Source organism: Rhagoletis pomonella, unplaced genomic scaffold (assembly GCF_013731165.1).
Source record: "Rhagoletis pomonella isolate Grant_MI unplaced genomic scaffold, Rhpom_1.0 Rhpom_scaffold_02547, whole genome shotgun sequence".
NCBI classification, from domain to species: domain Eukaryota; kingdom Metazoa; phylum Arthropoda; class Insecta; order Diptera; family Tephritidae; genus Rhagoletis; species Rhagoletis pomonella.
In genome coordinates, this window is record NW_023461101.1 from 1 (window position 1) to 22320 (window position 22320).

Consider the following 22320-nt stretch of genomic DNA (forward strand, 5'->3'; position numbering starts at 1 on the left):
TTTTTCAGATACCTTGCTTTTTATCGTTCCGGCCACCAGATTCGTTGGTTTTCATAAAGTTTCATTTGGCTGTGCCACTTCCACCCGTGTTTATAAGGCGTAATATTCAACTGGAGGTAAAAGAGTTTATATTAAACAATTATTTGTTATTAATAATATTATTTGTTGCTAACAACAATATTTTTTACAGATACCTTACTTTTTTATCGTTCCGGCTGCTGTATTATCCGATTCTTGTGTGTTGGTTGGTATATCGGAAGCTTTAGTGCAAGATGTTCGAAGAAAAACATATAGCAGAAATTGAAAAACACAACTGCTTGTGGGACAAAAGACAGCTTAGTTACCGCGATCGGGTGAAGAAAGATTTGGCTTGGCGAAATGTAGCTGCTGCTGTGGGACATCCTGGTTAGTATAGAGTTTTTCAAACATATAGCAGTTTTGTAATAGGACGAACCAAATTATAACAAATTTGTGACGAATAATTGTGACGAATACTATATTTTTACTTTACAGAGGAAAACTGCCGAAAGCGATGGAAATCGTTAAGAGACCGATATGGAATAGAATTGAAGGTTGATCAACAACCTAGCGGAAGTGCTGCGTCGTTTAGACGAGCTTGGCCATATTACGAAGCTATGTTGTTTTTGAAAGACACGGTCACGCCCAGACAGTAAGTGTACTTTACATTTGTACAACAAGTATTTATATTTAAAATTGTAATTTATATGTACATATTTTAAGGACAACAACAAACATCGTCTCCCAAACGCCAGAAGTTCTCGGACAAGAACCAGATATACTGGATACTTCCTTTGGATTCCAAATAGGCGAGAGTGGGAACATTATAATAGAAGAGCAAGAAACCACTGCCCCAACGCCGGCTAAGAGACAAAAGAAAAAAAACGATGAGAACGCCGCCTTTAACGATCTAGTCAACGAAGTAAGTCAGTTTGTGGATAGTCAAAAAAAAACACACACAACAATTTCTTGGGTGCGATTGGCGAAGTGTTTGAGAAGGTCCCAGAAGAGAGCCGCCTAGATTTTCAAATGGACGTACTTCAATACGTCTATGCTCAATATAAAAATTATAAAAATTGAATTTACGAAATTTAAAAATTTAAATGACATCCAGTTTGAATTCAATTTTGCGAACTTAATATGTAATCTAATTTAGTATGAAATCTGATTTTGATTTTGCGAATTAAATATGTAATCGAATTTAATATGCAATCTCACAGAAAATGCTTGCTATAATTTCATTGTTTCTAATCAAACACAATTGTACATTTTTTTAAGAAAATATTCAGGATATTATTCCAAACGCGTGGTTTTCGATGCAAGTTTACGAGGCTTACGCGGTTACGAGACATTTAAATAAATAACCTGGATATTTTTTTTATAAAAAATTGTACAATTGTGTTTGATTAGAAACAATGAAATTGTAGCAAGCATTTTCGGTGAGATTGCATATTAAATTCGATTACATATTAAATTAGATTACATATTAAGTTCGCAAAATTGAAATCAAACTGGATGTCATTTAAATTTTTAAATTTCCTAAATTCAATTTTTATAATTTTTACATTGAGCATGTTTCGTAGTGAAAATGCACTGAAATATGTAAATGCAAGATCCTATGGACAAGATCCTGAACAGCCCTATTATTTAAAATACTAAAAAGTAGACTGTTTGTAACAACTTTTGTTTTATAAATAGGCAATACTTAAGTACCTTAAAAAGAAACATATTACTTAAAAGACTAAGAAGTATATTGTTTGTAATTCACTTTTGTTTTATAAATACGCCATATTTACAGTGGTCGAAAAAATTATAGTCGCACCATATTTGACAAGTTTTAACATTTTTTTTTAAATTTTAGTAAATTTTTCATAAAAATATAGTTAATTCTTTAACAAAGCCCGTGTAAAAAATTCCGTTTTATAAAAAAGTCAAAATTAAAAAATAATATGTTAAAACTTGTCAAATATAGTGGGGCTATAATTTGTTTGCCCACTGTATGTACCTTAAAAAGAAACAAAACAATTAAAAGACTGAAAGGTATATTGTTTGTAACCACTATACTGTTTAAAACGGTTTTAACTTAAAAGACTGAATGAAATATATGTTATGTTAACGCCATACTTACCTTGAACAAAAATTAATTTAAAAACCTGAAAGATGTGACGACATTTAAAACATTACCAATAAGTGCCCTCATACTGTGAGTTCAAATTTTTGTTTTCTATCTTAAATAATAAAAACAAAGCATATTCAGTGAGTAGTAATTATTTAAATTTTATTGTTAAAAAGATGTGTCTTCAGAGCATCCCTTAAATCATAATTATTTGAACTGCCTCGGTTCGATGACACCCTACTTATTGAGGGCAATGGAACTACTTCGTTTCGCCATGAGCCAGCGATGGTGGCATCCTCTTCGTAGCGATCAACAAAATCGCTTGCTACATAGTTTGCACACGAAAGCTTAATAAAATTATGCAAGACAATACAAGCTTTCACTATTTGTTCTGCATTTTTCGGGGCCATGCATAGCGTCGTTCTCAATATTCTCCATTTGGCAGTGAGTATTCCAAATGCGTTTTCTATAACTCTTCTTGCACGAGAGAGTCTTTTATTGAAATACTCTTGCTCTTCTGGAATACCTCTACCCGGATATGGTCGCATTAAATAACGCCGTAAGGGAAAAGCAGCATCTCCTACTAAATAATGTGGAAATGGCTCGGTTTCTCCTGGCAGAGGCTGATCATGTGGAAGGCCGAGCCTATCATTTTCAATAGCATCTGCCAGTTTTGAAAAGTGGTAGACACCGCCATCGCTTTGACTTCCATATGCTCCGATGTCAACGCAGGTAAAGGTATAATTGGCATCACATACGGCCAAAAGCACGATACTATAATTGCCTTTGTAATTATAGTACATCGACCCTGAATTCGCTGGACAGGTAATATTAATGTGCTTTCCGTCGATGGAACCAACGCAGTTGGGCATATTCCACAGCGACTTGAACTCATTGGAAATACGTCCCCATTCCGTTTCTGACGGGGTCGCCACATACAGGTCAGCTAACAGATCCCATATGGTCATACATGTCTCCAACGTAATCTTCCTGAAAGTCGTCAGGCCGATCCTGTGAACTATTGTGTGGAATTGCCGAGTGCCACCGTGAGCCAAATATCTGCAACAAAAAAATAAACCCAGATACATATATGGAAAATTATACGTATACTATTAAGTAAAACCGATTTTCTCTTACATCAGGGTTATAAATAGTCTGCAGCGGCTCGATATTGGTGTTCTGATTGAATATTTGGTCAGCGAAGCCTCCAGAAATTCGTGCAGCACATTAAATAACGAAAAGGGCATTCTTAATGTCTTGTTAAACTGCTCCTCATCTGCAGCCAAGTTTCTTAATGAACTTTCAAACAATCCATATTTGTGTCGCTCTAAGTACAATTTCCGAACCCAAAATCGGCGCTTCTATTTTAATCGCAGTTTTAATTTACGCATTTTCGCTAAAATTAGGAAAATTCTCAAAACTTGTTCAGCATTTCGAGTCAACATTTTGTACTGCCAAATGAAACTTTATGAAAACCAACGAATCTGGTGGCCGGAACGATAAAAAGCAAGGTATCTGAAAAAAAATAATGTTGTTAGCAACAAATAATTGTTTAATATAAACTCTTTTACCTCCAATTGAATATTACGTCTTATAAACACGGGTGGTGAGTGGCGCAGCCAAATGCAGCTTCACCAAAACCGGAACGATAAAAAAGCAAGGTATCTGTAAAAAATAATGTTCTTAGTAACAAATAATTGTTTAATAAGATATATTTTAACTAAAATTCACAATTATACTTGCTGGCACAACAAAGAATGGCGGGTATATTTGCGCGCATTGAAAATCAGCTGACTACTATGACAGCGTTCAAAGCTACCATTAGGCCATAAAAGCCTTCAAAGTAAAGCAAAGCAAACTAAAGTAAGCAAAGCAAGCAAAGCAAGCGTGCATTGGGCCAATACCTTAACAATTGGTGTCAGAAGTGGGATTGTTAAATAAATCCCGAAGGATAAACTACTGAAAATGGCGAAAATTCAGGACTTAAAGATTGAGGAACTGAAACAGGAGTTGGAAAAGCGTAATTTGGCCACCTCCGGAAGAAAAGTAGAATTATTATCCCGTTTGCGGGAGGCTATGGAAGCTGAAGGCATCGACGTGGACAAATACGACTTCCAGGGTAAATCCGACGATGCATCCGCAAAGGACGAACAGAAGGATGAGGCTGCTTGTTCGTCGAAGGATGTGCAGCAGACATCCGGGAAGATTGAAGAACAGCAAAAGTCTCCAAGTTCATCAACAGCTATGGACATGAACACGTTATTGGCTGCCATGTCACAGATGTCATCTCAGATGCAAACACAGTTGTCAGATATTTCGTCGCAGCTACAGGCACAGAAGACACACGTATCACAGTTGCTGGAAGTCCAGGATGCAAAGATTACACAACTGCAGGAGAATTTGGCTAGAGATAACGAACAAATCAAGGATAGACAGGATAAAGTCGAGGCTAAGGTAGAAGAGTTGGAAGGTCGCCTCCGAGATATGCAGTTGAATCGCCCACCTTCTTCGACCAGCGCGCCCAAGGTAAAGACTCCATCCTTTGACGACACGATTCCTTTCCAAGTCTTTAAGCTCCAGTTTGAGAAGACAGCTACAGCAAATCACTGGAGCATGGAGGATAAATCCGCTGCACTGTTCGTTGCATTAAAAGGACCTGCAGCGGAAATCTTGCAGACTATTCCTGATTGTGAAAGGAACAGTTACGATGCGTTAATGGGTGCAGTGGAAAGACGTTATGGTAGCGAGCACAGGAGACAGATTTACCAGATGGAGCTGGAGAATCGCTGCCAGAAATCCAACGAGACTCTACAAGAATTCGCCTCCGAGGTTGAAAGGTTGGCTCATTTGGCAATTGGAGATGCATCTGGTGAGCACCTCGAAAGAGTAAAAATCCAGAGGTTCATCAACGGAATGCGGGACGTGTATACCAAGCGCGAGACGTATGCAAATCCAAAGCCAACATTTGCTGAAACGGTCTCGTATGCTCAGACACGTGAAACGGCAGCGCTCCTAAGTAGACCAGCCTACAAAGCCCATCGAGTAGAAGTGGAAACACCTGAAGTGATGAACGAGATCCTGAAAACACTCAAGTCGATGGCAGGGAAGAATACTCCTGGTGCAACCGAGAGGAAGGATGGTGCTAGAAAATGTTTTAGTTGCGGAAAACCAGGCCACTTCGCACGCGAATGTAAGACGGGTTCCAACAGTTCAGCAGCACGTAAACGCAGGACTGAGGATGACGAGCCCAACTCCGACCAGTCGTTAAACTAAAACGAGCCAGCAGCAAGGGGCGCACGCTGGCTCCCGCAATTGAATGCCCCATAATCTCCGTCTCGAGAATTGGCGGAAAAGCGAGCAACGTTACTGTTGGTGGATATGTGGACGGACATGAGCGAGTACTAACTGTGGATACGGGCGCATCACATTCCATCATTCGATCTGATTTGGTCACTAAAGAGGTAAGGCCATTACCTGGAGCAAGGTTGAAGACAGCAACTGGTGAGGACACCCAAGTTGTAGGAGAGGTAACATGCAAAGTCGCAATAGGGAATGTGACGGTGTTACACAAGTTCATAGTCGCGGCGATTATGGATGAAGTCATCATTGGATTAGACTTTTTATTTGGTCAAGGTATGAAGATCGACATGAAGAACAGGATCATGACGTACGACAACATGGAATGATGGTCCGTACAGCAGCAAGCGAGTGATCCTAGAGGAAAGCGAGCAGATTCCACCGAAGTCAGAAGCAGTTGTGTGGGCAAAGATTGATGGAGATTGTGGGACAAACAAATTGTGGGTTGTTGAAGCGACACAAAATTCTACACCGGACGTACTTATTGGTAAAACCCTGGCTAAGACGCAAAAGGATGGACGCATCCCAGTTCGAGTGCTCAATGAGTTCAAATCACCAGTCAAACTCCGAAGAGGAACTGTACTGGGGCAATGTCGAGAGGTAGAGGCAATCTTCAACTGCGAAAAGTTACCTGAAAGCGATTCCATTGGCGAGAATGGCATTGCGGAAGACATTAATGCATGGACGGAAGGGTTGGAAGAAAAATACCAGCACAAGGCTAAGGAACTTCTCCGAAGATACTGCAACATATTCGACAAGGATGGCGACAAACCAGGTAGGACTAACGTTGTGAAACATCGCATTGATACTGGCGATGCAAGGCCAATCCGTCAAGCTCCTCGGAGTGTTCCACTTGCCAAACGTGAAACTGTTAGCCAAATAATAAACGAAATGAGCGAGAGTGGTGTGATTGAACCATCAGCGAGTCCATGGAGTTCGCCGGTAGTACTTGTGAAGAAGAAGGATGGTCAAATGCGGTTCTGCGTAGACTACCGGAAACTAAACGATGTGACGAAAAAGGACAGCTATCCTCTTCCCAGGATCGATGACACTCTGGACTCGTTGACTGGAACAAAGTGGTTCTCAACACTCGACCTTAAGAGCGGTTATTGGCAAGTGGAGGTAAGTGACGAGGATAAGGAGAAGACAGCTTTCAGCGTTGGAGACGGTCTGTGGCAATTCACGGTGATGCCCTTTGGATTATGCAACGCTCCTGCCACTTTTGAACGACTTATGGACCATGTGCTCAAAGGACTGCATTGGAAAACATGTTTGGTGTATCTAGACGACATTATCGTATTGGGTAAAAGCTTTGAGGAGCACCTGAACAATTTGGAAGAAGTTTTCCAGAGGATAGCTGGCGCTGGTCTGAAGCTAAGTCCTAAAAAGTGCTCACTGTTCAGGAAGGAGGTGAACTACTTAGGGCACAAGGTGACAACGGAGGGCATCTGTACTGCGAAGGAAAAGATAGAAGCAGTAAAGGATTGGCCAAGACCTAGGAACCTGCACGAATTACGAAGTTTTCTTGGGCTATGCACCTACTACCGCCGATTTGTTCCGAATTTCGCCAGCGTTGCTAATAGCCTCCACGAGCTCACTAGGAAAAATAGAGCCTTCGAGTGGAACAAGGAGCAGGAGGAGGCTTTCCAGACTCTGAAGGAACGACTATGTACTGCACCTATGCTAGCGTATCCCGTTCCAGGTGCAACGTTTATTTTGGATACGGATGCTAGTGGTTATGCCATAGGAGGCGTACTGTCGCAGGTAATTTATGGGCAGGAAAAGGTAGTTGCCTACTATAGCCGGTCGATTGGAAAACCAGAGAGGAACTACTGCGTAACTCGGAGAGAACTACTAGCGTTGGTGGACTGCGTCAAACATTTCCACAAGTACCTCTATGGGCAACGTTTCCGAGTTCGAACGGACCATGCAGCGCTGAAGTGGCTACTACAGTTTAAGAATCCAGAAGGACAGCTAGCTCGGTGGATTGAGAGACTGCAAAGTTATGACTTCGCTATTGAGCACCGCAAGGGAAGTGTCCACGGTAATGCTGATGCCATGTCCCGCCGACCATGTAGCCTGGAATGTAAACACTGCTCAAAAGCTGAGGGAAAAGAGGACATTATAGACGTCCGTCTAACGACAATAACACCAGCGGAAGAGTGGAAGGAAGAACAGCTACGAAAGTGTCAGCAGGAAGATCCAGATCTGGAGCTTTTGATGCATGGACTGGAGGTGGACAGGAGGCCAACTAAGGAGCAAATGACAGCGGAAAGCCCCATCGCAAAGGCGTACTGGGCACAATGGAACAGCTTAAAATTAACATCTGGCTGTTTGCATAGGGTATGGGAAAGCGAAGATGGCCAGTGCTCCCGCAACCTGATAGTAGTTCCAAGGGTAAGAATTCCGGATGTACTCAAGGAATTCCACAATGGTCCTAGTGGAGGGCACCTGGGAATCACGAAGACCCTGGAGAAGGTTAAGCAGAGGTTCTATTGGGTTGGTTGTCGGCAATCGGTCGCAGAGTGGATTGCTAACTGCGCGGAGTGTATTGCAGCTAAGGGGCCGAAATCCAGAAGTCATGGCCAGATGAAGCAATATAACTCAGGTGCACCTTTCGAGCGGATTGCCATGGATGTAGCCGGTCCATTTCCTATGAGCTCACAGGGAAACAAATACGTCCTTGTGGTTATGGACTACTTTAGCAAATGGCCGGAGGTATACCCGATTCCAAACCAGGAAGCTAAAACAGTAGCGGAGGTATTCACCTACAATTGGGTTGCGAGATACGGTGTGCCTATAGAGCTGCACTCTGACCAGGGAAGAAATTTTGAGTCGGCAGTGTTCCAAGAGATGTGCCAGATACTGGGTATCCGGAAAACTCGAACGACGGCTCTTCATCCCCAATCAGACGGCATGGTGGAACGGTTCAACCGAACCCTGGAAGAGCATTTGCGGAAGGTCGTGGACAAGAATCAAAAAGATTGGGATGTCCGGATACCCTTGTGAGACAGCGCACACAAATTATGAGTGACAAGATGAAAGCCAGGTATGATAAGGCGATGAATTCCGAGGGTTTCCAGGAAGGAGATTTGGTGTTGCTGCACAATCCACAACGAAAGAAAGGTTTGTCCCCAAAACTTCAATGCAACTGGGAAGGTCCGTATAAGGTCGTAAAACGGCTAAATGACGTAGTGTATCGGATCCAGACCGTTGGGAGACCAAGAAACAAGATGAAGGTGGTGCACTTGGAAAGGCTTGCAGCGTTTGGAACCGCAAGTGTGTCTGATCGGGACGATCAGACTTAGGTGGAGGGCAGTGTGGCGAATACTGCGGCAACACAAAGCGAACAACGAGAAATAGGCAGAATGTTCGAGGAATGACGTAGAATGTTCCACAATTAGAAACGTCAAGTTGGATGAACACTGCGAACAGCGAGAGAAAGAGAATGAGCGATAAACTTCAGAATGTTCTAGAGTTGCCATAAGTGTCAGCGCAGGTATATAAGGGCGCCGCCACAGCGAGGTGAGTCAGTTACGAGTTACAAGTCAGCAAGCTACAAGTAAACTGTGCAGAGAATTGAGTTGCGAATAAGCAAGCTATAAGTTTAATTGTGTTAACAAGTAGTAAAGCGTTGTTATTGCTTTAACAAGTATTGTAAAGTGTTTTTACTGTATTAGCGAATATTGTAAATTGTTTGTTGTACAATAAAGTTAATTGTACTACAATTCAGTCATCGTTAGCATTTATTTAACAATCCAGCGATACGAACCGAGAGATTTGGGAAATCCGGACGGGGTTTCGAGGATTATCGTAACAATATGCACTCTTAACACGATTCAATAACTCTTAGGCTATCTGCACACTTGTCGTCCAATCATAGTTGCGTTATCGTCTCGCCCTGAAATTTTGAGCCGAGCACATGCATTTCAAAGGAGATCTGCACACTTGTCGTTATCGGCTAGTTATCGGCAAATCGTAGAAGATGCAGAAACGGATAAGTACGGCACTGTCGTTTGCTAATCGTTGTGCACGCATTGTTTGTTTACATTTTATGGGGGAAAATTAGTGAAAAAGTTAATATTTGCATTAAAATTGTATAAAAATTAGTATTTTTTTGCATAAAATCTGTGGAAATTATTAAAAAGTGGATAATTGCATTAAAATTTAATAAATATGAGCGTTTTAACTATAAAATATGACGAAATTGTATTAAGTCTCTGTGTGCATACACAAAACACATTCCAGGAAAAGAAAAGAAGAGATATTACTGGAAAATTACGTCTAGAAATGTTGCAGCACAGTCTATATTTAAAAAATTGCAGGTTTTTGTAAATATTTCGCGAAAATATCAACCAAAAAAAACAGAAAATACCTGCTCCAAGTGAATTTTTAGACGCCAAATGAATTGAAATATCACGACCAAGTGTGCAGAAGTGTAATCGTCATGTAATCGTTGCTTCATGACGATAACTATGACTCAACTATGATTGGACGACCAATGAGCAGAAAGCCTTAACTCACATTCAAAATGTGATTTATGGGCTGCATTTCTTTATTCAGTGTGAACGTTTGGAATAAACTTTTTTGTTTACATATTCTTTAGAACGTTCCTGATGATATGTTAACGTATATTTCAAACGCATTCCGCTTATTCTGGCTGTGAAATGGAATTATCAGGAATGTATGTTAAAAGTTTCGATACAAGAATGTGTTTACATGTGTGTTGAAGCATCATGTAAAGAAGGTAATTGGTAGGTGGCACACTTTATATTATTTCATTATGCTTATAAACATTCAAAAATCGTCGCCACTTCCGAGCATTTTTTTGGGTTTTTGACTGGTTTTCACCACCGCCAGGTTATTCCTCTGCTTTTAATATATGTCTCTATATATGTGTCTATCGTCGCTCCACTGATACACGATGGTAATACTGCTGAGGGTCAGAACCACATGCACAAGTTTCTGCTTATATATGTATCGTGCGTCTTATTTCTTTCAATTCTTTGTCAAATATATCAAATTAAAAAGTATATTGTGATTTAATGGTCCACAAGTAACCAGGTTATTCCTCTAATTGTTGGTTATATGTCAGAATTTATTATTCAGATTAAAATTTAAATTGCTGGGAACTAAGTCCTAATTTTTCCAGGTTATTCCTCCAATGGTAAATTATTGTGTTTTAATGGAAGGGAACTATGGCGCATATTCATAGTCACATTTAGTTCACAACTAAGTCAAAACTATCCTAAGTTACAACTAAAGCTATTCATAGTCGCCTTAGTTTCGACTTTTCTGGCTAATTACCAACTTAAAATTTAGTTTCGGCTGCAGCTGCAATTAAGTCGTAACTAGGAAGAAGTATTTTATTAAATTAAGGAAAAAAAGACGAAATGTGTAAAAATTAAGTTGGCAGAGCGTGATTTTGATAATATTGAATGATCTCCAATTGAAATTTACAAAGAGCGATCCATTTGAATCGGAAGATGAAATTAAATGCGTATTACAATTCGAATAAGGCTACATCACAATTTTATAATTGGAATGATTTACATATATAAATGCTCAAATAATAAGTAAATTTCAAGCTTGTTCTTTTAAAGCAAACTAGTGCATTACATTTAGATATGTGTTTGTATATTTCACAGCATACTTTCGATAAACATCGACTTTACATCATTGCGGTAGTTCTGGCTATTTCACACAATTAACAAGAAACTTATACCTTATTCGTTTGTATAAACATGCAATGAAAGTAAAAATTACACAAACGGATGATCAAACTTGACATTATTTAATCAAATGTAATTTTTTCAAAATATCGTAAAGAAAAAACGATACATTTTCACACTCGTTTTGCAATATCGTAAAACTAAGTTAAAACTACTTAGTAGAAGTCTGAAATGCGACTATGAATAGAAGTGAATTTTAAGTTGGTACTTAAATTTAAGTTGCAACTTTATTAGTTTCGACTTAGCGGCTGGACTATGAATACGCGCCTATGTCCTTATATCGCCAGGTTATTCGTCCGATTTGATAATTTTATAATTATTCGTCAAGTTATATTTTTATGGCCTTATTCATAGCTTTATAAAAGGACTATAAATTGAAAAATTTATGAAAACGTCAATTAGTAAAGCTCTTTAAACCTACTTTATTTTTTATGAATAAGGCCATTAAATTGTAATAGAACAATTTCTTGTTTCGTTTCTTGGAACAGTATGCAAGTTACTTTTTTATTCCAGAGTTAATTTGTTCCGTTAATTTGTTAATTTGTTTGTTTGTACCGTATCAACGGTACGCTTTAACATTTTCATTTAATTTTAGTATCAATTTCTTTATGTCAACGTCTGTTATATTACTTATGTATTTATTATTTTGTAGTATTGTGTTCTCTTGTTTTAAAGTTTTAATATTATATTTAATGAACCGACTTCATTTTCGTGTGTATATTAATCAGATATTTGCTTAAACAAAACTCGACAGGTCAGCACGACCATACTCGACGAGGAGCCATTTTCAACCACAGTATATGCAGTAATAAACATTTAAGCAGTTTTTCACCAATTGGTCCCCGAGGAGTACTTTTGGGTTGTGTGTAGCGTTTTCGTTTTAAGCGCACGGCAACACTACTGTGGGGAATTTCGCCTCATAATTATAAAAAGGTCTTTTTAAGGATAAAATATATATAGTTGTGTTATTTATGAACAAAATGTAAGTTAAGCACAGTATCAATGCTTAATTAAGAATAATATCAATAGTTAAGTACATGCTTGTGTTTCTATGAACTGGAAACTCTCATCGTATTTTGTATGAAAAACGTAAAATTTGTGAATTTATCGAGGAAAACTCTAAATTTCCGAATATATTTAAGTCTTTATTCTAAAAAAAAAACAAGGTTTGTTTAGTTATAGAGACTCCAATGCCTGCCAGCGCATCCGCCCAGACAGCTCATTAAGCACACGCAAGTTTGATACTTAACATCAAAGTATTGAATGTCACAAATATGAATCATATACTACGTTTATGCGTAGGATAATTCACGAATTCATTTCATGAATTTGGGTTGAAATTGGCTGCATAAACAAAATTTCATGAATTCAGTTATACACGAAAGTTAACCATGAATTCGGCATCCTTTCATGAAATCGTGAAGTGCAAGTCCGGCAACGCCATGTTTCACAAACAGCTGTTTACTAGGGTTATGATGTTTTTAGATTAATAACCATGAGTGGCATAACCAGGATTTTAAACACTGGAAACTTATGTGGAATTGTTCAAATATAAAATAAATTCAGATAGAGTAATCTGAAAATATATTAAAACCAATTTAAATAAAATGAATTAGCAACAAGAGTTTACGGGGTGTACATAGCTCAGTGGTTAACGCTTCCGACTTTGCACATCGATTACGCAGGTTCGAACCCTGGTGAAGTCTAGAAAAAAGAAGTCTGATGAGGAGGTGTGGTGATCTCCGAAACAGCTGCTATAACTTCTACCGCTTAGACTTTGTTGCTTTTTCAATTTTTCCTAATAAACAATCGTGGTACAAAGCTCAATAAAAATATTAAAAATAAAATGAGGTTCATTGCGTGGTACCAACGGCTTTTTTAAAAGGAGACAAAAACGGCAAATTCAAAAGGAGACAAAAAAATCACAAACCTACTTTTTAGTTTCCCGCCAATGCGTTGCCACTTTTTCAAATCACTTTATTTCTTGAATTCGCGAACTATGCATAAACGGGACCATTTTTAAATTCATGAAATGAAGAATTCATGAATTCTGTCGCATAAACGTAGTAATACATACATACAATAGCAATTGGTATGAACTGCTTCCGTATAAATTCAGGACATTGCTTGGAGACTGCGTTGGTTATGGTGGTCATAAGTTCAGAAAACACATTCAATGGTCCATTAGCACTTTCAAAACGCGATCCATACATTTCGTCAGTACATCTTTTACTCTCATAATGCGAAAATCGGCTCTGCCTTCGCTCTCGGGGCTTAAAATCTTTCAATACAAATTTTTATTAACATTGGAAATTTTAAAATAATTGTGGAATGCATTATCTGTAAATTATACGTACAAAATAAAAATAGTTTCTTGCGTCATAATAAGCATTCAGCACAAAAATTATGCATATACTGATGCGATAAATATTGAACATGTAGCGTTCGTGCGCGATCCATCAATCCATCAATATGGATCGCGATCAAAATATCGTGATAATTACTCACCGTGTGACAGAGCCCATTGTAGTGAATTTTTGGTTCAAAATTTATTTTTTCCTTTTCAGTAGGGTTTTTTGCACATTATCTGCTACGTGAGAATCGATCGTAATAGATACGGATCTGAATAAGCAACTGGAACACGATTTCGAACTCGCGTAAAAAAACCCTACTGAAAAGGAAAAAACAAATTTTAAACCAAAACTTCAATACAAAAACTTGAATTGTTTTAACAATAACCGAATATTTGTTTGTGTATATATTCATTTACCGGTGCTGTCAATTAAAATTTCCTCACTTAATTAGGAAACAAAACAAACAGAGTTGATCACAAATTGATCCAGATTTCTATCAGCATCACATCGATGTTGAATTTGCGTAACGTTTCTTTGAAACGGAACTAGCCACTGTATACGCCAAACAGACAATGTTGGCAATTTTTTTCATTAAAACTTGATATACAGTTCAATGCGAGCGTGAGCGTGAGCTTTTTATTTTGACCAATATCTTCGTTATAACTTAACTTTTTGCAATAGTTGATACATCAGAAGATACGAGAATTAAAATATCTTTCAGAATTATAGAATAAAAACTAATTTAAAATGCATAATATGCCTTTTTTTCAAGCTCACACACAACTGTGCGTACGCAAAGCATTCGCATGTGAACGGCAAGTTTTCAGAGATGTGTGTGAGCGTCCATAAGAATACAAATGGAATTCTTTGCCTTTGCGAAAGTTCACGCTCACGCACGCATTGAACTGTATATCAAGCTTAAACCATGTTCGAATCGTGGAAATTTTGGAAGATCACAGGGTTGCTTTTAGCATTTAGATTCAAAATGCAAAAATGGAGTTGCATTTAGGTGACGAATTTTGTATTTATAAATGTACATTTAGAGCTAAATTCGCTAAATTTTCTTTAACGCGTAAGCAAAAATAGCCCAATAAACACTTGATAGTTGTGAACACTTGATAGTTGTTCATAAACTCAAAACGTTAAACTCACGTTTATGGCTCAATGAGAACGTAATATTATGTAAACTCTACAACGGGGTTTGATGAAATTGTGATCGATAAATTTTCGGAAAACGATGATATGGAATATATCGAAATTTGTTTACATTTTGTCTGACGGCAATTATTTTAGTCTAACAGGTTGAAGTTTTCATAAACTATAAAAATTGTGGAAAAATATTGTTTGGTATATAAACCAAATTCTAGAGTTTTAATTGATCTCGAATAAACTATGAATCAAGCGACTTACCTTTAATCATTTTGTTTGATGTAGCTTTGGGAAAACCAACTGTCTTCATATAATGGATACTTTTCCCATGGAAGGATATAATGATATTAAGGATGTAAGCGATTTACGTTGATTAAAATTGTAACTAACAATTTATTGTCCATAAAGAGACCACAACGCATGCGCAAAGGGCCGATACGCAAATGGAGCGAACAGGAACAGAGGAAGCTAATCGATTTTTTACGCACCAACTTGCCAATTGAGAAACCGACTGCAAGATTATATTACCAGCGCTTCTCCCAACATTCTAAAATAGCGATTGAATGGCGACTAGTGCGAAGCAAAGTGCGAAATTTGCGTGTTGTATATACAAAAGCAAAATGCTGGCAAAGCTCAGATGAGGCAATGTTGCTGAGTGAGGAAAGGCGACGAGGTACATTAGTTTGGCATATTTGAAATAGTGCAAATTTTTTTGTTTTTATTTTATTGATACAGAAATGGTTTCGAAAATGTGCAACTTTTTTGATGATTTCGAGGAGATATCAAATCGACACGGTATGGATATGCAGTGTTCACTCAAATCCTTAGAGTTTCCCCAATATAGTAAACTAAGTGATCCAAAAAATGATCTAGGTACATACGGTCATATAAGTTCTTGCGTTGGTACAAGTGATATTGTTCAAACTCAAGTAAGCCTTAAAAGAAGTTTTAAAGACTAAAAAAATTAACACATGAAAACAACTTCATTCCCAGCTCGAACCTGTACCGGATTTCGCGGAGCCGGATGTAAAAATTGAGCAGGAACTTAGCCTACATGATTCTACAAATAGATATGACTATATGTTGAATGAAACTTCAGATTCATCAATGGGGGATACCCCCCACAAACAGTCATTTAATGAACCTTCCAGTATAAACTGTGAGTCAGATGAACTGAACAGCAGATATGAAATGTTTGACGAGCGCGACTTTAAGGAAAGAAAACTAGCTCTGGAAATTGAAAAATTCAATTTTGAAAAAGAAAAATTTTTCAAAATGCAAGAGCTACGAAAGTGGGAGCTTCAGAGCCAAGAAAGGATAAGGAAGCTGGAACTACAAATGCAAGAGCGAATAGCAATTCGTGATTTAAATATCAAGGAACGAATTGCCATTATGGAACTAGAGCGAAGAAAAGAGAATTAACCTGCGACCTTTTTTAAATTCTGTATTTTAAACATGTCGCTTATGCGCAAAATGACTGACAATTCAAAATCGTTAATTTTTGGGAGACACTATGTATAAAGTGTATATATATACACATTCGCTTCTCAACAGGACGCAGCACAAAATTCTCGCACGAAGTTTTTGCACAACAAAGAATGATCTGACGAGTTGTTTTGTTTGACCCTCAGCTGGGATCGTTTTTTCCTCACGTTTAAGAAAGTCCAAACTGACCCCATGTAATAAAAAAAAAGAATTTAATGCGCTAATTAAAACAAAAAAATATAAATTTAATATTTATAAACTTTGCCATACATTTCTTTTTATTTCTTAATCTTTTACTTTGAATAACTATATGTATACCGCCAATGGGGCTGGGTGGCAGAGGTGCATACTACTACTCCGTTGGGCTTCATCTGCATCGGGAGACAAGAACCACAATAGCCCAACTTCGCTCTGGCTACTGCAGCAGGTTAAACTCATACCTGAGCAGACTAAATGCGGATGTGCCGAATGAGCGTCCGGCATGCGGAGAGACACCTCATGACTCGAAGCATCTCTTCGTATGCCCAACAACCCTAACGCCTTTGTCCCTATGGACCGACCCAAATGAGGCTGCAAGCTTCTTAGGGCTGCCGTTAGTGAAACTTGACGACAACGACTGAGATATTAACCGATCTGGGCGGGGTTGTTGTAGCCGCTACAACAAAAACAACTCCGTTGGAACTGGATCCGATCCGATGGTCCAAACAACATCTGAATAAGAAATTTGTTTGAGTGCACTTATTTATTCTTATTTTTCAAAACTTATAACAATAGATTTAATGATCAAATAGCATTAAAGCAGTGTGTTCCGATCTTTTGAATGCGCGACCCCAAATGTACATACCAAGGGGTCGCGACCCACAGTTTGAAGAACACTGCATTAGAGTACGGGCGCGCAGCCCATGATTCAATAATACAAGGTTCGATAAACTGACAGTTGTCTCTCTCGCACCGATCCCTTAGCAGTGGCACCGTGTTGCTTCTTTGCAAATTTACATGGAAACAGTGTAGCTTTGGTGTGAAATAAAAGTATAAGCTTTTGTGCAATATGGTTATTTGTATATGCATATGAAGCATATTTAACTGATGAAAACATAAGCATTGGATGTTTACATCAGTCTCATAGTAGTCTTATTTTAATTTTGAGTCATTTTGCAGTTTTTATACGGCTAAATAGCACAATAAATTACGTAATTCACGTAGATATATCAATATTACGTTAAACATTTCTTTTAAAATGCCAGATTTCCTGCAAATACATTAGAATTTACGAAAGGAATTTCACTACTAATTGCCTACTTTGCGTACTTTTCTACTACCATTTTTGAAACAAGGGATTGCATTCTTGCCCTTTCTCTGCCCTTCATAAATGCAACCTTTAGTAAGGGATCCCTCGAGTAGTAAGGGACACTCGAGTGTCAAACCGCAGCTGTCAATAATTATCTAACCTTGTATTAGGTTCATTCCTTATCTTTTTGGACTAAAATCTGAAAAGTGTCAAAATGCCAGAGCGTAAGCAAAATGCGCTCACTAAAAGAGAATAACAGGAAAAGTAAAGGAACGCAAAAAACCAAATTTTTAGTCCAAAGAATGGCAACAACAAAGCTAACGTCAAATAAGAATGGAAATGTATGTACAAAACACATTCACACAAGCACAAGCACAATAAACACTTACTATATCAATTATTTTTTGCCTCCTTCCAATTTCAATTCACTTTTTTTACTTTTTAGATTATTCTCACTTTTTGCGTATTCTTTAATTTCCGTTAATTTAAATTTAGTTGAGTTTGACACTTTTCAGGATTTTGCCAGAAAAAATTCTTCTGACTAAATCTGACTACTTCGGACTGATGAGAGTCACTCTCACTGGGTGTTGCTCTCTCATTTTAGCTGTCATTTCCGAGTTAAGGAACGCTTTTTGGACTAAATCTGACTACTTCGGACTTTTTCTGACTATTTCTGGGAGATAAGGAACGCTCCTATTATTGAATAATGCGCGCAGCCCTTTTGTAAAGACCCGTTTACATACAACTTTGGCGTTGCGTTGGCGTTGGCGTCGCTTCGACAGCTGACTATGAATACATGCATTTATATGAAAGTCTCCACATAACCAAAGTTGGGCAACGCCAACGCCAACACAACGCAGAAAGATGACCAACTCTCAACTTTTCGCGCGCGTCATTCGTCAGCTGTTCCAAATAATCAAAATTATGTGATTCAATTTTCATTTTTAATCAAATGCGGGCAAGAAATATATTTTTTAATGCAATTATTGATGTAAAATTTTGGTTTTTCTGCCGCTAGTATGTTAATTTAGTGACCAAAGTATTCTCTGCTAAGCGTTCATTGTAGCAAGCACGGGCGTTACTCGCGCTGCTGTCAAAGCGACGCCAGCGCCGACGCAACGCCAAAGTTGTATGTGGACGGGCCTTAAGGGAGCGTCAAACCGCGACTGTCAATAATTATCTAACCTTCCCTGCAAGAACAGTGACTATCATTTGACAAATCATTTGAGTGGCAAGACTGATAGAGATTTCTGTCACTGGCTACCCAAGAATGATAGAATACAAGATTGCGCCGTCCTGGGCGTTGACATTTGTGTACCACAAGTAAACAAAGAATAGAGCGAAAAGAAGAACGAGTTGAAACAGCCAAAGCAGTTCACTTTACTGCGAAAAACGTGTTTTAATTTTGCTAAATGCGAAAATATTGCATTTTTCACCTAATCTATTAGAGAACAGTGAACATTGTAGTGCACTCCATTGCTTTGCAATTGAGGCTGCTTCAGCAAACGTTTTAGTGCACTCCATTGCTCTGCAATTAAGGCTGCTACAGAAAACTGCAGCAGCATCTCTGCGGGACTGATTAGTTAACTTGCTAATGGAGGCTGCGTGGAGCAGAAACAAAATCATTGTGAGGAAAGGCTGTTAATATAATAATAGAGAAACATTTCGGGAACGGCTTTGCCGTGCCCTATTTACACAAAATGCAGCGATTCGTCCCAGAGCTACTCTTGCATCTCCGCTTCTTGCGTCTTGACGGTTGTCGCAATTTAACACACAGAACTTCTTTGTATTGGTTTTTACACAGTCTTCAATTCAAAAATCACCCACAAATTGCAAATTAACACGATTTAAACTGATTTTTCACTTATAATTCAAATTTCTCTTTCGCTGATTTGTAAACAAAGGTTTATTTACAAGTTACCACAACTGCCAAAATCGGCAAAACCAAAGTAGCGGTACCACTGACGGCGCCACCTTTGTTCGCTGCACCGTGCTGGCTACCTAGAAGTTTCTATCAAATTCTAAAGGGCAGTGTGAAAAATCTGATGTAAACATTTGTGTACATGTGATCTTCCGTCTTCCTCCAACGTATGGCCTTATTTAATGGTCTCTTTTTAACCAACGCAAAATTTGCAAATGTGTATGGTTCATGTCCATGGCTTCGATATATCGACCTGGGAATATCGATTCAACAAATCTATTATCGCACGATGAAATATCGGAATTCAGAATAATCGATACGATATCGAACATTCCTAGTTACATTTTTGTTTACATTTTGTATTTGGGACTGCGTTCCTAATAAAATATTAGGGAAAACTGGTTAAAGTTTTCTGATGTTGCATTTCGTTCTAATCGAGGCCGGTTTTACAATGATTAATCCGATTTACAGTTAATTTCGTTTCGCGCTGCTTCGCATGAATACGAATTTCAAATCCCAGCTGCCCTTCAATAATGGCGCTTCACGATTTTCCAATCAAAGGGCGTAAAGCCGTTAAGAATGTAAGTGAATTGCTTAGTTAACAATGTAATTAATAATTCATTGTTTATTAGAGACCAAAGCGTTTGCGGAAAGGGCCGGTGCACAAGTGGAGCGAACAGGAACAGAATAATCTGTTAGATTTCGTACGCAAGAACTTGCCAATTGAAAAACCCAATGCACGATTGTATTACCAGCGCTTCCTTAATCAATCCAAAATAGCAATTGAAGGACGACTAGTGCGCAGCAAAGTCAGAAATTTGCGCGTTCAGTATACAAAAGCCAAATGCTGGCAAAGCTCAACTGAGGCAATGTCGCTAAGCGAAGAAATTCGACGAGGTGAATTACACATTTGAGAAACAATTACATTAGAAATATCTTAATGCATTTTTTCATTAGAAACGGTTTTGAAAATGTGCAACTTTTTTGATGTTTTCGAGGACATATCAAATCGACACGGAATCGATATGCAATGCTCATTTAAATCAGTAGAGTTTCCTCAATACTTCAAACAAAGCGATTCCAAAAATGACCTATCTAAATGCGCTAAAATAAGCTCCAACAATGGTGATAGTGATATCGTTCGAGTTCGGGTAAGCCCAATAAGACATTTTCAAAGGTTGGAAACCCATGCACAACTACATACGCAGTTCGAACAATCCGAATCTGCCGGCCCAGATATAAAAAATGAGCTGGAGCTTAGTCTATCCGTTTCTGCAGGTGGGTTTGACCACATTTCAAATGAAGCTTCAGATTCATCAATGGAACCCACCTCCCACAAAAAGGACTACTCAGATTCAATTTATAAGTCTTCTAGTATAAACTGTGAGTCTGATGAGCTCAACAGTAGGCTAGAAATGAATGGCCACCCGGACTTTGAGGAAAGAAAATTAGCTTTGGAAATTGAAAAATTTCATTTTGAAAAGGAAAAATTCTGCTACGAAAAGGAAAAAGATATTAAAATGCAAGAGCTTCGGAAGTGGGAGCTTGAGAGCCATGAGAGGTTAAAGAAGCTGGAAATACAAATGCAGGAGCGAATAGCAATGCAAGATTTAAATATCAAAGAACGAGTTGCCATCATGAAACTCAAGAGAAACAATTAATTTTTAAGCACAAAGCAACCGACTTCAGTTCTCATATAAAAATTTAGGATTACCGTTAATAACTTCATGATCCAATGATCGGATCTAGACCAAATTAGTATGGGACCACTTCGGAGAGACTACCTTTCCGATAGAAAAGGAATCGGTTGACGTGGTCCAAAGTTATGCGGTTACATAAAAAAAAACCCCGACGAATTGATAACCTTCACCTTTTTTTAAAGTCGGTTTAAAATACTAATTAATTTATTTACATATAATCACAAGACAAGTAAAACAAAACCGACTTGAATTCTCATAAAAATTTAAGAGTACCGTTAATTTCTTCGTGATCCAATGATAGGATCTAAACCAAATTAGTATGGGACCATCTCTGAGGTACCAAATTTCCTTTAAAAAAAAAAATCAGTAGACGTGGTCCAAAGTTACGCGGTAATAATAATAATAATAGATTGGCGCTTACACATATGTTAGTGTTTGGCCGAGCTTCTCCTCCCGATTTATGGCGTGCGCCTTGATGTTGTCACACAAAGCGGAGGGACCTACAGTTTTACGCAGACTCCGAACGGCGATTGTATTTTTATGAGAAACTGATTTTCATGGCAGAAATACACTCGGAGGTTTGCCATTGCCTGCCGAGGGACGAAAGCTGTTAAGAAAAAACCTTTTTTTTCTATATTTTTGCGATGTTGCTTTGACCAGGGTTTGAACCCAGGCATTGTGGAGTGGAAGCGCGCACTGCTTACCACTACACCACAGCGGCCGACGCGGTAATATACATACAAAAAAATAAAAATATATTTCATTTCGATATTGTTTTTGCGCTTTGTACCACGATTATGATTATAAAGAAAAATGGAATTCCGGTGAATTGATAACCTCCTTTTTTGAAGTCGGTTAAAAAGAAGTAATAGCAAAGGCGAATTAATATAATATAATATATATATTAATATAATATAATATAATAATATAAGGTGTTAGCAGGAGCACAAAAACAAAAATTTACATGTATTTTGTTTTTGCTTTGGCGGCATAAACTGTCAAAATCTGTAAGTGTGTGTAGAAATTCAAACAAAATTTTTCAATTTGATATCAGAAGCCGTGCTTCGAAACACATACACAAAATCAGCTGAGCTAGTAACACCGCCTTGGTAATAGCTATTCACGCTTGTCACTGAAACACATAAATCTAATTTTTTATAACTTTTTTATATTTTGAGGACTATTGGTGTGAGATGGAAT

The 22320-nt window shown here is 38.1% G+C and overlaps 2 protein-coding genes and 1 long non-coding RNA gene across 5 annotated transcripts; 2 read left to right on the forward strand and 1 right to left on the reverse strand.

Annotated features, from left to right (window-relative positions):
• Positions 1 to 3556: 3556 nt before the first annotated feature.
• LOC118753507 lies at positions 3557 to 3950 on the reverse strand. The gene is made up of 3 exons (XR_004994815.1): positions 3866 to 3950; positions 3706 to 3799; positions 3557 to 3649 (listed from the first exon to the last, which is right to left on the reverse strand). It is a non-coding gene; the product is annotated as an uncharacterized LOC118753507 (long non-coding RNA).
• Positions 3951 to 14811: 10861 nt separating this feature from the next.
• On the forward strand, positions 14812 to 16474 carry LOC118753509. Of its 3 annotated transcripts, none has more exons than XM_036488389.1 (5): positions 14827 to 14924; positions 15012 to 15081; positions 15135 to 15399; positions 15462 to 15655; positions 15720 to 16474. In XM_036488389.1, exons 2-5 carry the CDS (start codon positions 15040 to 15042, stop codon positions 16146 to 16148), a joined length of 930 nt encoding a protein of 309 aa, XP_036344282.1. In that variant the 5' UTR covers positions 14827 to 14924; positions 15012 to 15039; the 3' UTR covers positions 16149 to 16474. The 3 variants fall into 3 exon arrangements, with proteins under 3 accessions (XP_036344281.1, XP_036344282.1, XP_036344283.1); XM_036488390.1 differs by having other exon boundaries at positions 14860 to 14878; XM_036488388.1 differs by having other exon boundaries at positions 14812 to 15081.
• A 3203-nt stretch (positions 16475 to 19677) lies between these two features.
• On the forward strand, positions 19678 to 21121 carry LOC118753510. The gene is made up of 3 exons (XM_036488391.1): positions 19678 to 20001; positions 20053 to 20317; positions 20378 to 21121. Exons 1-3 carry the CDS (start codon positions 19954 to 19956, stop codon positions 21079 to 21081), a joined length of 1017 nt encoding a protein of 338 aa, XP_036344284.1. The 5' UTR covers positions 19678 to 19953; the 3' UTR covers positions 21082 to 21121.
• The last annotated feature ends 1199 nt before the right edge of the window (positions 21122 to 22320 follow it).

What these genes read in the sequence shown, in the direction of transcription:
- LOC118753510 (XM_036488391.1), top strand. Translation starts at nt 19,954, where the DNA reads ATGGCGCTTCACGATTTTCCAATCAAAGGGCGTAAAGCCGTTAAGAAT. An exon ending in GGCGTAAAGCCGTTAAGAAT is followed by an intron (nt 20,002 to 20,052) that starts GTAAGTGAATTG and finishes ATTGTTTATTAG; the next exon opens with AGACCAAAGCGTTTGCGGAA. An exon ending in AAGCGAAGAAATTCGACGAG is followed by an intron (nt 20,318 to 20,377) that starts GTGAATTACACA and finishes TTTTTTCATTAG; the next exon opens with AAACGGTTTTGAAAATGTGC.
- LOC118753509 (XM_036488388.1), top strand. Translation starts at nt 15,040, where the DNA reads ATGGATACTTTTCCCATGGAAGGATATAATGATATTAAGGAT. An exon ending in GAGTGAGGAAAGGCGACGAG is followed by an intron (nt 15,400 to 15,461) that starts GTACATTAGTTT and finishes TTATTGATACAG; the next exon opens with AAATGGTTTCGAAAATGTGC. An exon ending in GTGATATTGTTCAAACTCAA is followed by an intron (nt 15,656 to 15,719) that starts GTAAGCCTTAAA and finishes CTTCATTCCCAG; the next exon opens with CTCGAACCTGTACCGGATTT.